The sequence below is a fragment of the Phocoena phocoena genome, chromosome 3 (genome assembly GCF_963924675.1).
Source record: "Phocoena phocoena chromosome 3, mPhoPho1.1, whole genome shotgun sequence".
In the NCBI taxonomy this organism is placed as follows: domain Eukaryota; kingdom Metazoa; phylum Chordata; class Mammalia; order Artiodactyla; family Phocoenidae; genus Phocoena; species Phocoena phocoena.
The window spans coordinates 159,640,018-159,655,148 of NC_089221.1; the positions used below are offsets into that span (position 1 = coordinate 159,640,018).

The window sequence follows — 15,131 nt, forward strand, 5'->3', positions numbered from 1 at the left end:
GTGGCGAGAGAACTTGACCTCATAAGGCCTGGAGTCATGACCAGGAGGGAGATCATGGGCGCTGCCCAGGGCCTGGCTGGAGAGGAGTCTGGACATCCACCTGCCTGCCCATGATGGTCCTCCCTTGGTGAGGTGTCAGGAGCCAGCCCCCTACTCTTAAGCTAGGAATACCCTCATCAGCACTGTCCAATAGAACTTTCTACTCTGATTCAATTCAGCCCTTGAAATATGGCTAGTGTGACTGAGGAACTGAATTTTTCATCGTATTTAATTTTAATTAATTGGCATTTAAATTGACATAACCAGCCGTGGCTACCAGTACTATATTGGACAGAGCAGTATTTAGCTGAAGACTCAGACTGGAGGTGGAAGCCAGGTCAGAGTTCATGGTCTATGCAACTCTGGGCACTGCCTTTGGTGAGAAGAGTGGGGCCTCATGGAGGGGAGAGATGGGACACTCAGCATCTGGCTCCACAGAGAGGCGTACCTGGTTCCTGGGGTCAAAGTGCTTGCTCACACATGCATACACTCATGACTGTGTGTGAGCATATGGGGATGGTGTGCCTGAGGGCACCCACAGATGCACTTGTGTGCAATCTAGGAGCCTCACACCTGTGTGCATCAGAGGTTCACCCGTGTAAATACACTGTGAGAACGCCCAGGTGCATGCAAGCCAGTGAGTGAGCGCCGCTAGTCCAGCAAGTCTTGCAAGAAGGCCCACATGTACTGGTGCATTTCCTCAGGGTTGCTCTGGGGGATCCAGTGCCCCACGCCTGGCAGGATGTGGGCTTCCAGCCGGCCTGGCACAAAACGGCTGCTGATGGCCCCCACCAGCCCCTGCTCAAAATAGGGGTCCTTCTCCCCCCACAGCAGCAGGGTGGGTGTGGCCAGCTCCTGGGGCTCCAGGGGGAAGGTCCTGTGATACAGACAGACAGACAGGCAGAAAGACGACTGCCCCCACCCGCACCCCCAGAACTCTCCTGAGCTTCTGCCCTGGGTCTGGCCTTACCTGAAGAGGTTTCGGTAGTAGTTGAGGGGCCCAGTGAGGCCACCAGGCTGTGAGAAGCCATAAAGGAAGGCCTCGAGCTCGTTGGGGGTCAAATGTGGGATGCCCCTCTTGTGGTGGGTGAGGGTGGTCTTCAGGATCTGGGCACACAGCAGGACGCTGCCTTCAGTCCCACCCACAACCCTCCACCCAGCCCTGGGCCTTCACCCTACTGCACCTGGAAGTCAGACATGGACAGCAACTTCTCGGGAAGCCAGGGAAGCTGGAACAGGAACATGTAGTTGGAACGGAAGAACTGGCCCATGTGGTGCAAAGAGTAGTCTGGGGGGAGGGGAAGGCAGGCATGAGGCCTGGCCCTCGGGTGGCCCCACACCTCTGCACTCTACCCATACCCAGGTCATGCACACAGATATGCCAACACTCAGGAATGCCACTGCTACTGGCCTGAGCCTGTGAGGACACTGGACTCTCCTCTTGGCCCAGGCACCAGCTTGCCTCTCTGACAAGTGGTCACTGTACCCACAGAATGGGGGCACTTTCCTCCACAGCTCCCGGGAGCCCCCAGAGCCACTGACATGCTTCCCCTGCCCAGGCCTGGATGCATTTCCCCTGCTTCATTCAGCAAACACTTATTGAGCACCTACTGTGTACCAGGCCCTGTTCTAGACTCTGGAGACACAGCAGTGAATGGAAGAGACAAAACTCCCTTGCCCTCAGGAAGCTGGAGACGGAGACAGAAAAGAACACCACCAAAAAAAGAAACAAAAAGAAAGAAAGAGAAAGAGAGATCATACAGCTATGACTACAACTCTGGGAATTCAAATCAGATGATGTGATGGACAGTGGGTAGCCAGAGATGGCATCTCATGCTATTGTAGTTGCTTAGCTATCTATGTCTTTCCTGCCAGAAGAAAGCAAATTAACCTCTCTCTCCTCTGCTTCCCCATCTGGACCATGGGGATAATAACGCTTTCATAGCTCAGGATGCCTGTGTAGGTTACTCTATGCAGGCTCCTTGTCAAAGCAATTGTAACCTGTAAGTGCTCACAAAACTATGAGCACTGTATTGTCACTGATTGTAGATTGGGAGCACCACGGGGGAAGAGACCCAGGTTCACCGCTGTGTCCCCAGCCCCTGCAGTGTTGACTGGTGGACAAAGAAGTGCCGGCACAGACACACACCCCTTCACACAGGCACATCCCAGCATCCCGGACTCCCCTACACACCTTGGTACACCGACATGGGGGCAGCGCTGACCACTGCCATCCGCTCCACCAGGGATGGGTAGTAGATGGAGAAATTCCAGGCTAGGAGTGCACCCCAGTCATGGGCCACAAGGATGCACTTGGAATAACCTGGTGGGGGGGGGGGTCAGAGGAACTAGTGTAAGTGAGATGCCAGGAAGAGGTGAGGCAGGGGTGACGGACACCAGGGCTGGGATGGGGGCACATCCCCACCCAGGCCCAGAATGACATCCTGGATGTCTGCCATCAGCAGGTCGATGGTGTAACAGTCCACATTCCTTGGTGCATCAGAGGAGCCGTATCCCCGCAGGTCCACAGCCACCACATGGAAGCGGCTCTGGAACTCCCGGAGCTGGTAGCGCCAGGAGAACCTGCCGGGCGGTCCAGGGAGGGAGGTTGAGTCAAGGTCCCCAGAATACACCTCTGCCCTACGCCCAGCAGGGGCCCTGGGCCACCCCACCTTCCTGCCCTGAACTTCCCAGAAGGGAACCGCAGCAGGTGGGCTGCGCCATGGATCCAGGGCAGCCTCAACATGGATACTTCTTCATCCCATCCCTTCAGGGCCTCCTGTCCCCACCTGTCTTCATGTAGACCCCTGTCCCCGAGCGCCCTATCTAGACCCTATATACTTTGCACCCCCAGTCTGCCCAGCCCTTGTCCCTGCCTCCTTGGTGCCCTGGTGGTCCGGGCTTCACCTCCCCCTAGCCCTGTGGGTCCCTGGTCTCTGGGCCTCAGACATACCAGTTCTCCGGGAAGCCATGCAGAAACAGCATGAGGGGCCCGTTGCCCTGTCCAGCGGAGACATAGTGCAGACGCAGGCCCGAACTCTGGGGGAAGGCACAGTCTGAGACTTGGGAATCTCCTCTTCCCCGGGCTTGAACACCCCTCTTCCCCCAGGCCACGTGCGCACCAAGACTTGTATTCAACCGTTTGCCACCCCCGCACCGTCCCCACAACAGGCTCTTCGATCCTCGAAACCCCGGTGGCGCCCCCGCATGTTCACCCTGAGAGTCAGGAAGCAGTGCTCGCCCAGCGTGGGGTCGCTCAAGCAGGCGGGTGGGGCACGCCGGGGGCGCCCGCAGCAGCCGCGTCGGGGCCAGCACAGCACGTGCGTGAGGGCGATGCAGCCATAGACAGCTGCGGCCACCAGCGCCGCCGAGAACACGAGGCTCCACATGAAGGCACGAAGCAGCTTCAGAGTGAGGCGCGACGGCGCCAGCAGCGCCGTCACCACCAGCTCGGGCATGTCGTCGCGTCCTGGGACGACCGCAACGCCGTCTGGGGTGTATGGGCGGGGGACGCGGGCAGCAGCAGCGAGGCGGGATCCGGGCTGGGGACCCCGCCGCCTTTGGTCTGGGGCTCCCCGGTGCTGTCGGGGTTTGAGGAACACACCGAGAGAAGAGGCGGGCGGCTCAGACCGAAACCGCCACCGCGAATGACTCACCTAAGGGCTAGGTAAACACCCAGGCGTGACAGTGACAGGGAGCAAGGCTTGAGGTGCGGGGGTGGAGCCTGCGAGGACCAGGATCGTGTGGTTGGGGTGGAGCCTTGGGGAGAAGGGATGCTAGGGGCTAGGGCTGTGGGCGGGACCTAGAAAGGCTTGGGCGGGACTTAAGAAAGGGACGGGGCCTGGTAGGACTCCCGAGTTGGGTGTGTGGGTGGGGTCTAAAGTCTAGAGGGAGCTCAGGTCCTGCAAGAACGGGAGACAGGGGGCGCAGTGGGTGAAATGGGCGGAGCCTAGAGCAAAGGGGCGGGGCAATGCAGGGTAGGTACGGCCTACCAGCTGGAAAGGCGGGCCCAACTAGGCCTAGGAGCGTGGTATGGGTTAGGGGCGTGGCTTAGGAGGGTGGGAATGAGGGTGGAGCCTAGAGAAGACGGGCCTAACGTTGGGCGAAGAAGGCCCGAGGCTTGGCCTGGATGACTTGGGTGCGAGAGTTGGACCATTGAGCCGCCAGTCGGCCTGGGTACGGGCCAATGAGACGGAGGGGCGGAGTCAGAACTAATATGGCGGGTCAGGTGGGCCCGGAAGCGGAAGGGGGGGGGGACAGGCAGTGCCGTGCTTGGGGTTAGGAGGGAGGCGCGGGCGGTCGCCGCGGCCCAAGGAAGCCTCGGGAGCACCTGTCGCCAGCCCCCCTCTTGTGGCTCCCCGCCCTGGAGCGCGCGACCCTCCCCTCGGTCTGGCTCCGAGAGACCTGGCAGCACCTTCACCAGGCCCTGGTTCCAACGGTGGTCCAGCTGCCTCTACCCCACGCTGGCCTCCAGTTGGTCCAGCGGACGAGTCGGCCCGCCCCTGCACAGCTGTGATTGGACAATGACGGTCATTGATGTGCAGAGGCGACAGGTCCCGCCTGGGACCCAATCCGCAGTTGGTGAGGTCGAGGCTCAGCCAATGGCGACCAAAGAAGGCGGGGAGACCAACCCCTAGAGGGCAGGGCCCGCCCCGGCCGCCGGAGAACGGGGCTGGTCGCATCACTGGGGCTCTGGGCGAAAGAGGAAGCAGAGCAGGGCTGGGCGAGCAGGGCAGCTTCTTCCTCTTCCAGTTTCGCAACCTTCCTCCCAAGATGCTGAACATTTCAAGGTCGCTCATCATTTAACCCTTGTAACAACCCTATTAAGTGTAGGTACTATTATTACCTTCCCGTATTATAGACCAAGAGCCTGAAATTCGGCAAATGACTTAATGTCATTTGCCTAAAGCCTAACAGCTGGCTCAACAGCAATCCAGGAGTTGAGAAGAGCAGCAGTCTTCGGCTCCATCTTTCCTTCCGACCGGAGGCAGCCACTGGAACGATTTTCGCTTTCTTCTTTCGCACAGTTAGCTATCTCTACATGTGCTTATGTGGCTATTTCTTGATTACCAATTTGGGGCATTGACTATCTCATTGTCACCACCACTGCAGGAGCTGTATCCATGGTTAGTTTTCCTATTGGTTTCCTCTAACTTTACCCCATTTTTATCACCTCCCATCTTCCCTTACACCTACCACTGTTAACCTTACCTTTGTATTTTCAAAGCTGCTAAACATTATACTTGTCCTGGGACCATAAGTAAGTCCATAGGTCCCTATTTAAAGGGAAATAGTGGTTTATGTGGTTCTGCTTCATTAACAATGCATCTCAGAGCGGAAGAGACGTCTATATTGCACAAACGTTTGTTTGCCTTGCATTTATCACCCACCTTTTCTTGCATGATTAGCCTGTATCATGGCTTTGATTTCATTTACGTTTTCCATCAAATCAGTTCTCCAACCACTTGATGATCCCGGTATCCCTCCTGAGTCCTCTAACCTGGCTGCATTTACCAGCTATGGCTGGTGGGTGTCTGTGGACCTCCCTTCTGCTGCTACAGAACACTGACTCCTACATTCCTGCTACTGCCCCCCCACCCCGCCCAATCTCTACCCTTAAGCAAAAAGACAGCAGTAGTCACAGGATGATAATTTTATATTCAGTACAAATGTTTATTTTTGCAATGAGAACTGCACAAAAAAAAAACTTTAGTATATAAGTGAAAAGTCTACGAATTCCCTTCTACAAATGTCTAAGGTGTTTAATACAAGTCTCAGATTCACTGACATAATTATTGGCCAAGCGATCCGTGCATACAGTACAGTATGGGCTTGTACACACCTCTAACTCTTGTATTGAACTAAGATTTCTAGTACTGTGGGAGAGACTGGGAAATGGCCAGAGAAATTAAATAGTAGATCCAAGTTCTAATTACAACCCAGTTAAGAGAAACACCCATCAGGGAGGTGTGGAAAGGGCCATAGCAGAATTAAATCTTTAGAAGGAAGGTGCAGACAAAACCATTTCTCCAGCTAAAAAGTCAGACTTGGCCTGGGGAAGTTTCTGAACAAAACACGGAACAAAAATGAGGAGGTGGGATGAGATGGAGGAAACCCCAAGGAACCAAAATGTAAGTCACACTTGAACCAGCACAGTGGCTTATGAGGAAGTGCTGTGGGAGGGAAAGGGGGCAGGATTGCGTAGCAGGAGTGGGGCAGGTCTCTGGCTGAATGCCTGAACTACATACACCATTAGCTGAGAGGTTTGGCAGATTCCAAACACAAGATACAGGATCTTTCTGGTTGAAAAACAGAAAGTGGGATGTGGGTTAATAAACAGTGCTGGAAATGTTTCAGTCACTTTGTGTCTTTGCATACGTATAAATCACATACTTTCATCCTACATCCTGGGGGCCGCTCTTGGGTACTGCCTTTGCCCTGTGGCTGGGGCGTGTGTGTACAGATGGGTACACGGGCAGACTGGCAGGGTGTCCACCTGGCAGGCTTTCTCAGGGAGGAATGGGTGCGTGTGTGTGCTTGGGGAGTGGGGGGCGAGGACCCTATTTTGGGGGATGTACACTTATCTAAGAATAACTGGTTAACCCTGAGCTTAAACGAAAGGAGTAGTTCAGTAGAGGCAGGCAAGGTAGGAGAAGTGGCTCAAGTCCTCTGGCCGAGTGGGGGACCAAGATGGAGGAAGGGCAAAGGGGAAGAACACTGTCTGGAGTTTGACCAGGTTCTGCTGGAAGAAGCCAACCTAGGCCAGGGTCCACAGGAAGAATGGGTACTTGGGCTCCCTGACACAGCTTCAGCTTATAGGGGTCAGCTCCTGCCCAGGGACAGTAGGGACAGGACACGTGGTCCCCTGTCGGTAGATCTTGTACAGAGGTGGTGTGGGGGGCCCCTGGGCCTAGCCTAAGCCAACAGGTGGTTCACAAAGAAATGTCAGGGAGACGCCAGCATTAAAAAAGAGAGATGTGTTTATTCCATGATCAGTACAGACCAAATGCATATTCACCGTATGAAAGTCAAACCAGTCAGTGACTCCAGAGTTTGGCCAACACTGAGGCACCAGCGTCATGGTGTAGAGTGGGTTCTCATGGCACACGTAACCTCACCAAGGGCTCCAATTATAAAATTAAAAAAAAGCGGGGGAAGGGGCAGCCGGTTGGTAGGGCCAAGCGCCAGGCGGGGAGCTTCTGCCTCAGTCTGTGGCCTGTGGCCCCTGGCCCCTTGCGCCCACCACGTCCCCTGGCCCTTCCTCTGCTGGTTAAAAAAAAAAAAAAAAAAAAAAAAACAACACAACAACAACAACTCAGAAACAGATTTGACGTTAAAAAACAAAGAAGCAGCCAACGAATGGCGGGGAGAAAAAAAAAAGGAAAAGAAAACGTGGCTTTCTGGTTTTATAATTAAAAATAGACTAGTAAAGTTTGAAACTGAGTAAAATATAGGCAGTTTTTTTGTGTGTTTTGTATGTTTTGTTTTGTTTTTTTTTGTGGGGTTTTTTTTTTTTTTTTGAGTTTTTTTACACCAGTTTGGTGGAGTCACCAACAAACTTCAAACAAAGATATGCCAACTATGTTTCACTACACAGTACAGCCACGGTCACACACTACCCACAGCGCGGTGGCAGCCGCCGCTCAATGAGGAGACAATCACACCATTTCGGAGATAAGCAGTGCCATTGTGTCTGGAGGAGAAGAGAGAATTAAAAATAAAATAGAATCCAACAAAAAATATATATATAGAAAAAAAAAAGAACAGAAACACAGGTGGGAAGGAACTGACTTTGGTTGGTGGCCTCACTCGCCGGGCGAGGCCGGCCCACACACGCGCGTGTGACAGTCACCTCGCTCCAGATTGCCATGGACACACACACACCTCCACGGCACTATTCCCTTTTGCACAAGCGAACACTTACAGAGAGCGGCTCTCGATTAAAGGCTTGTGGGGGGAGAGGAAGGGAGGGGTGGGGTCTGTTCAAGGCAAAGTCAGTGCCAGCAAGGGGGTGGGCCAGCGCCCTCGCCACCTCCAGCTCTTGCAGGCCTGCCCTGGTCTCCTGGGTGTGGGCAGGGGCAGCTGGGGTGTGGAGGACTCCCGGCGGGCAGGACGTCACAAACGTCACGTTCTTGGGGACAGTAAACCAGTCACGGTGGCGGCAGCAACGATGTCCTGTGTATACTGTGTAGACATTTGGCAGAGAGAAGGGCCTCTGCCCCACACGTGGGGACTTGGGGCTTGGGTCTGGCCGGCACTTGCTCGTGGCGAGGCGTGCTCTGAGCCGACGTCCTGTGGGGCGGGGTGGGGGTGGGGGTGGCGGGACGTCCGGCTGGCTGTAAGGCAGATAGGCTCTGCAGTCCTCAGCTGCCCATCAGGCCTGCCCCAGGCATAGCATGCAGGAGAGCCAGGCCCGGAGTTACCCCCTTGCCACTGCTACTGCCTCCACTGCTGCCCCTAACACTATGGAGAGTCAACGTTTTGCCAGGAAATCAAAGTCAGAAGTCACCTAGGTGCTCTCAGAAAAGATTTTCTTCAAATATTGACAATAGATCACTCTGGAAATTCATGTCAATGGTAGCTGCCATCTGGAGGAGAGAGGAGAGCAGGAGGAAGTGAAACTCAGTGTCCTGCCCTTCCTGTGGCTCCCAAACCCTCACCCCTGACCTCCAGCATGGGCTATTCCCTCAGGGCCCACACCCCAGAACCTCCCCTGCACTGGGCCAGAGCACCTCTGAGGCCCAGAGGCCAGCATGGCACACATAAGAAGGAGCTCTGCCCTGAGTACCCACCCAATGGCTCTCTGCTTGCACCCCATTTCTTGGGGAGAGAGCCTCCCTGCCCACTCCAGGTTCAGGGTCCCCTTTCTCAACTCCTCCAGGGGTGGATCTCTGCCCAGCAGTACCCACCAGAGTCCCCCAGCTCACCGCTTCCCGGCGCCTTCGCTCTTGCTCCTGCTTTCGGGCCAACTCCCTCTGCTGGTCCAGCATGGACTGGGGCTGGGAGCTCCGGGCCTGGGGGGTGGCGGCAGCGGCTACAGCAGCTGCCTGTTGCTGCTGCTGCTGCTGCTGCTCCTGGCGCTGCTGCTGCTGCTGCTGCTCCTGGCGCCGGCGTGCCTCCTCGTGGGCTCGCCGGGCCTGCTCTAGCGCATCTTCATCCTCTCGGCTCCTGAGCAGAGCAGGGCTCCGTGTCACGTGGGGATGAGTGCAAGCCCTGGGAGCCCCACAACCTGCCCAGAGCCCGCGCCCACCTCATGCGCTCCTGCCGGAGCCGCTCCTTCTCCTTCTCTGCGTGCTCAGCCTGCGCCTTCAGGGCCTTCTCGCGTTCCTCCTTCTCCCGGGCCGCCCGGCGGAACTGCTCGAAGCTGTCACTTGATGACTTGGCTGTGGAGGACGGGGTGGTGGGATGCTTCTGCACCAGGCTAGCCCAGGAGCCCATATTCTTGATTTTTAGGTCCTGCGAGGCAGAGAGACCAGGGGGCCAGTGAGGGACCCTGCTGCATCTCGACTCCTCCAGAGAGGCCTGAAGTCTGAGGACACAATTACCAAGGCACCTCCTTGGGGCGGGGGTCAGGGGCACTAACGGGTCCACTGCTCCTACCTTTTTGGGTGCAACTGGCGTCTTCGGCTCCTGTTTCTGTTTGTCCTTGTCAGTGGCCCCCGGTGGGGGTGCATTCTGCTCAGGGGGCCGAATCACAGGCCTCCCGACATCCACGGGCTTCATCTCAGGCCCTGGAACACAAATAGCCCATGGGCCTGGGCCCAACCCACCTCAGTGGGGCACGGTTGACCGGCCCACAGGAAGCTCACATCCAGTGCAGGCCTGGGGGCCTCAACCTCAGCTGGGATTGGAGAGGGCACTCACGCTGGGGCAGGTGGACGGGGGCCTTGATGCTCTCTGGGTGCTTGGGGGGTTCTGGCCGCAGCGAGGGGCTGAAGGGCTCACTGCGGATGATGGGTGAGTGGATCTTCTCCTCCTTCACCACCACCAGGGGCTGGGGCTGGACCACGGAGGCTGCACGTAGCTCCTGGGACAGCACAGGCATGGCAGCTGGTGAGGTGGATGGGCGCCCCTGGCCCAAGCCTACGCCCATCCCTGGGGGCTGTGGCCCAGCCCTGCCCTTTACCTGCTTCTTAGGCTGGACGTTTTGCTGGGGTGGTGACTGGTGGGTCAGACTCTGGAACTGTGGCATCTGGGGGGAATGTATCATAAGCGGGGAGGGGGCTTCACGGAGGTGACCTAGGAGAAGGGACAAGGAGCTTATCAGCATGTCTGGTATGGAGGCCGCCGGCCCTGGGCCCAGCCAGGCCCTCCCAACCCAAGGGAAGCCCCACAACGGCTCAGTCCCTTGCATGTCAGGCCCTGTGCTCAGAGTGCAGCAGGGCTTTGTGGAGCCATGAGCGCAATCCTGGTGTTTGATACCACTGTGTGTCAGAAAAAAAACTTTCCATTAGGAAACTTTAGGAAGCGCAGATACATCTGGTCCCAGGTGGGATCTGAGCTTGATTATCTTTTAAAAGCTCTCCAGGTGGTCCTATGGTATGGCCTGGGTCAAATACAAGGGATGTCAATAACCCCACAGAGCAGGCAGCCTGGGCTCCCGGCTGTCCCCATGTGGCTAGGCCGGTCTGCCTGGACAGCTGCTTCGGGCCTAAGGCTAGATCCCCAGGAACCTCCCCAATACAACTCAACCTGCAAGGCCCACACAATGGGGAGAATGCTGGACCTGGCCTACACCACAGCAGAACTGGCAGAACAGGTGTTGGGCTCATGGTTCTTGGAGAAAGTGGGTCAGCCCACCCACCTTCATCCAACCAAAGGCTGGGGGGACCCAGGCAGCCTTGGCCTGGGCCTGCCAGCAATCTGCAAACACACAACTGCAACAGCCTCCTGTCTGGGTGGTTCCCTTGGGAGCACCTGCTGAGGCTGACCTGGGCAATGGCAGGCTCTCAGGCCTATGACTTGCAGAAATCTGCCTGCCTGCTGGAAGCTTCATCCAGCAGCACCTAGAGGGGAGCCCAGTAGCTCAGGGGCGGTGCCTTCAAGTTGGCCTGGTGCCCAGGGATGCTTGCCTGGACTCCAACAACTTGGTCTTTGGCCCAAAGCCCCCAGCTACGCTCCAACACATGTCACTCCCTGTGACTCATTCCAGGCCACAGAGACTCAGGGGGAGATGGGCCCAGAGACTCTAAGCAAAGGTAGCCAGAGGGGACCTGCCCTGCCCCACCACAAGTGCTGACTCTTCCGAAGGCATCTCATCACCTGCCCACTACTGGTCTCCACAAGGAAACCCTGTCTTGCTTGAGGGTGGAAAACAGGCACATTTGCAGAGCTGCTGGGACCACCACTGGTCTTTCCCAGGGAGGACAGCCAGCTGTTCTCAGCTCAGGGTACACAGTGATCCACTTGGCACCTGGCAGCTTTTGCTGGGTTTAGGAGCAGTCACAGCCTAAAGTCAACAGCTTTATTCAATTTGTAGGCGGCACTCACGGGATACCACCCCCCACCCCACCCCCAAGCCAGGCTGCATGATCTACATGCCAAGTCCAGGAACGTCAATGTGTCACCACACCATGAGGCATCTACTAGAACACTGCCCCACCGTGGTCAGCCAAAACATTTTGGTCAGAGACACCTAGAAAACAAGTGCCCAGGAAAAGCAAGAGGACATGGCCTGCCCAATGCTGTTGACTGGAAAATGGCAGCCTAGATCAGGCTGGAGACGGGGAGCAGGAGACAGCAATGATTCCTGGGTGAGTCGTGAGCTACCTGTGAGCTTCAGCCTAATTCTCCCTCCCAGCTCCACCAGGGGGGCCTCCTAACACCAAAAGCCGAGCACCTGTTTCCACAGGTTCCCAAACAGACCACACTGCCCAGACCTGCTCATGGCTCTGCCTGGACCTCACACCCCACTGTTTGTTAAGCTAACTCCTGCTCATCCTCTGGTCACCTCCTCCAAGAAGCCTGCCCCAATCCCCAGAGGCAGAGCAGGTGCCTCCCCTGGGCTTCTGGCCTCCTCACCTAGCAGGTATCACAATGCACTGTTAATGCACTTGACTGTGAGTTCCAAGAAAATGGCCCACTGGGGCCTTAATCTGTCATCTCGGCTTGCACGCAAGATGGACACCTGATTAAAACACTGCATCAAGTATCATCGCCCCCTTTCAGCCGCCTCTCTCCAACCAACCCAGAGACTTCGAGGCTCAGCTTTGAGCCCATCTCAGCCTGCAGCACAAACTGACCCATCTGGCTTCTTGAGGACAAAACTCTGGACCTAGCGCCAGCCTCCCCAGAACCCAGGGGCAGGACGGTAGTGCTGGTGGGGGGACACTTACCAGTTGAGTAGGGGTCTGACTTGTGGTGCCGGGGTGAAGGGTGATGCTGGATGACTTGTTGAGGCTTGGCGGGCTGCGGCGGGGGTGGCTGCTGGCCCGTGGGTGGGTGGGGGGGCTGCTGGCCTGGGGGCGGTGGGGGCTGCTGGATATGGGTGGGGAACTGCATGGGCTGCATGTGCACGGGCCGTGGCGGGGGCTGGTGCTGCTGCTGGGGTGGCGGCTGTGGCTGGGGCGGTGGCGGAGGTGGCTGCTGCTGCTGTTGTAGCTGCTGCTGCACTGAGGGGTGGGGAGGGGGAGGCAGAGGGGGCGGGGGCTGGGACTGCACCTTCACGGAAGGGAGTAGTGGTGTGGGGGGCTGCACCTTCTGCAGCTGCTGCAAATAGAGCTGCATCTGCATGGAGGTGAGGGGTGGGGCAGGCGGATCTTCATCCTCCTGCAGCAGCACTTGGGGGGGCTGAGCCATGGGGGGCTGCGGGAGTAGGGGAGGCTGGGCCAGGGCGGGTGATACGGCCGGGGGACGGGCAGCCTTGGGGGGGAGGGCGGCAGCTCGGTTACTGGGCCGTGATGGCTGTTGAGGCAGTGCGTTGTGCAAAGCTGGAAGGACAAAATAGCAGGGTGGTGAGGCTCACACACCCCGTGGTCCCCGGTCCAGCCTTTCTCCTCCATCCTGACCTCCTACTCGTCTCCCTCCAACTGGCAACCTCTCCACCATCCTTGGTTTCCCAAAAGCCCCAGAATAAGGACAGCATCCAGGGAGGTCTACAGGATCCGGCCCCTCACCATCTTGCCCCGTGCTCCACGCCCCCAACGCTCCCCCCTTCCCTTCCCTCCAACTGCTGCACTTGCCCTTCAGGTCTCAGAGCAAGTCTTTCCTGATTCCCACAGGTGTGTCCGCTCTCGGATGAGGCTGTGCGCCCTCCCAAACCCCTATCCCTGACTGGGAGCTACAGAGGATCACATATTTTTCCATCTCACACCAACGCCTGGCCCAGCAGAAGATCTGAATCAGTGTCTTCTGTACCCAAAGCACTCTCTCCCTGTGCAAGGCCTGTTCTGGGGCCTCTCGTGTAATTTCCATAATGGCCCCGAGAAGCTGCTAACCTCCCCTTAGAGACAACTGAGGTTAAGAGGGGTTCTGCAGGTCGCCCAGAGTGCTCTGTCACTGTGGTAAGACCAGGGTGGGAAGGGGATCTCCCCACACTGTTGCGGGTGTGGTTGCAGCTCACCTGGAGGAGAGACCACCGAGTGCTGGTTGAGATGAGGCGGAGTGCTGTGCTCGGGAGGCTGGGGCAGGTGAGGGGGCAGCTCGGGCTGCGGCAGGTGCAGGATGGGCTGGGTGAAGTGGCCAATGGGGTCGAAGACACTGCCTGGGAGTTGGGGCTCCAGGACGGGCACCTGGGTGGCGATGAAGGGTGGAGGCGAGGACTTCATCGCAGGGGCTGCCTGCTGTGGCATGGAGGGCGGAGGGGGCGGGGGCGGGGGCTGCTGCTGTGGAGGTGGAGGCGGTGGGGGCTGCTGGGGAGGCGGTGGGGGCTGCTGGGGCACAGGGGCCGGGGCCTGCTGCATCTGCTGATGGTGGTGGTGATGGTGCTGCAGACAGACAGACAGACAGGCTGATGTCAGGCAGGCCAAACCCGTCTGGGTCAGACAAAGGGTCCCTCCAGAGCCCCAAAAGACAGGTGGCCACTGCTCACCTGCTAAAGGAAACCCCCGAAACCACATACCTTCTTCTGCTCCCTCCCGGGGTGCCCCTTCTTTTTTGACTTCGGAGCCATCTCTGTGGAGGAAAAGAGAAGGTGGTGAGCCTACGGGGGAGAAGACTGGGAGCTGGCCTTGAACGCAGAGCAAGGAGAAAACAGAGGATGAGTTCAGGAGAAGGACCGGTGACAGTGAGAGGGAGGGTGGCTGGGTTCTGTCTGGGATGGAAGTTGGTCACAGGGGAGGGAAAGACATGTGGGGTGCCACCTACCCAGTTGCCTGCTGCTTTTTCCTAGCAGGGACCATGCCTGAAAAGCTGCCTGCCAATCTCCGGACCACCAGCTCCGTTAAAAGATGACACCCAAATGCACTGGGAACTGAGCTACGAGAAACCTCCTTGCCCAACTTCTCCTCCAATTTGCTGGTCAGAAGCCTCTACAGTGACCTGAGCATCTGCACCCCAACCTGCTTTGCCTTGCAACAACCATGGTGTTTGAAATGATCTTGTCCATTTTACAGATTAGCAAAGTGAGGCTCAGAGAAGTTAAGGGACTTGCTCTGGTCACACAGCTAAAAAGTAACAACTCGGTGGCCTCCAACTGCATTGCCCTCTGAGGCTCGCTCCTTCCCACCCTCCCAGACGAAACAGAGATGCGTGAGTTGGGCTGAGAAAGACCACTGGTGCCAGCATGGGCCAAGGCCTGGCCACAGAGCCATGGGACAGGTGAAGAGAGTGCTGACAAGCATGAGCGCTTTGTGGAGGAAGAGAGAAGCCAGCCAGCCAGCCAGCCTCCCTGGACGACGCAGGAGCCAATGGGGGAGGTACTCAATGCCATTGCCAGCAGAGGACGACGACACTGGCCAGACTCCCCTTCCTCTCAGGAGACCAGCCTCAGAGAAGTCCCTGTGTTGGGATACAGTCAATGTGCTGCAGGGAGAAAGCAGTATGTGTCCCGGTTTCTCAGGAGCCAATGGCTTGCTGCCACCACTGTGTGGATAAATCTGGGGTGTGCCTGTCTCTGTGAGGAGTGTGCAAGAGCCAGCATGACTCCCTCTGCC

At 57.2% G+C, this 15,131-nt stretch overlaps 2 protein-coding genes across 3 annotated transcripts in view; both read right to left on the reverse strand.

Annotated features, from left to right (window-relative positions):
• Nucleotides 1–690: 690 nt before the first annotated feature.
• EPHX3 (epoxide hydrolase 3) lies at nucleotides 691–3,497 on the reverse strand. The gene is made up of 7 exons (XM_065875279.1): nucleotides 3,255–3,497; nucleotides 2,993–3,078; nucleotides 2,465–2,622; nucleotides 2,234–2,362; nucleotides 1,224–1,327; nucleotides 1,010–1,146; nucleotides 691–916 (listed from the first exon to the last, which is right to left on the reverse strand). The coding sequence occupies exons 1-7, from the start codon at nucleotides 3,495–3,497 to the stop codon at nucleotides 691–693; spliced, it is 1,083 nt and encodes a 360-aa protein (XP_065731351.1).
• Nucleotides 3,498–8,116: 4,619 nt separating this feature from the next.
• BRD4 (bromodomain containing 4) overlaps nucleotides 8,117–15,131 on the reverse strand; it is a 33,303-nt gene continuing 26,288 nt past the window's right edge. Inside the window, exons 11-19 of one of the 2 annotated variants that reach the window (XM_065875274.1) lie at nucleotides 14,099–14,151; nucleotides 13,601–13,964; nucleotides 12,375–12,968; nucleotides 10,166–10,278; nucleotides 9,904–10,066; nucleotides 9,640–9,770; nucleotides 9,290–9,495; nucleotides 8,967–9,207; nucleotides 8,117–8,627 (exon numbers count right to left, since the gene is read on the reverse strand). In XM_065875274.1, coding sequence (XP_065731346.1) covers nucleotides 8,559–8,627; nucleotides 8,967–9,207; nucleotides 9,290–9,495; nucleotides 9,640–9,770; nucleotides 9,904–10,066; nucleotides 10,166–10,278; nucleotides 12,375–12,968; nucleotides 13,601–13,964; nucleotides 14,099–14,151 — 1,934 coding nt within the window. In that variant the 3' untranslated portion in view covers nucleotides 8,117–8,558. Of the gene's footprint in view, nucleotides 8,628–8,966; nucleotides 9,208–9,289; nucleotides 9,496–9,639; nucleotides 9,771–9,903; nucleotides 10,279–12,374; nucleotides 12,969–13,600; nucleotides 13,965–14,098; nucleotides 14,152–15,131 lie in introns of both variants that reach the window. The other variant, XM_065875273.1, reaches the window with a different exon arrangement.

What these genes read in the sequence shown, in the direction of transcription:
- EPHX3 (XM_065875279.1), bottom strand. Translation starts at nt 3,497, where the DNA reads ATGCCCGAGCTGGTGGTGACGGCGCTGCTGGCGCCGTCGCGCCTCACT. An exon ending in ACTGCTTCCTGACTCTCAGG is followed by an intron (nt 3,079 to 3,254) that starts GTGAACATGCGG and finishes GCCTTCCCCCAG; the next exon opens with AGTTCGGGCCTGCGTCTGCA. An exon ending in CATGGCTTCCCGGAGAACTG is followed by an intron (nt 2,623 to 2,992) that starts GTATGTCTGAGG and finishes ACCGCCCGGCAG; the next exon opens with GTTCTCCTGGCGCTACCAGC.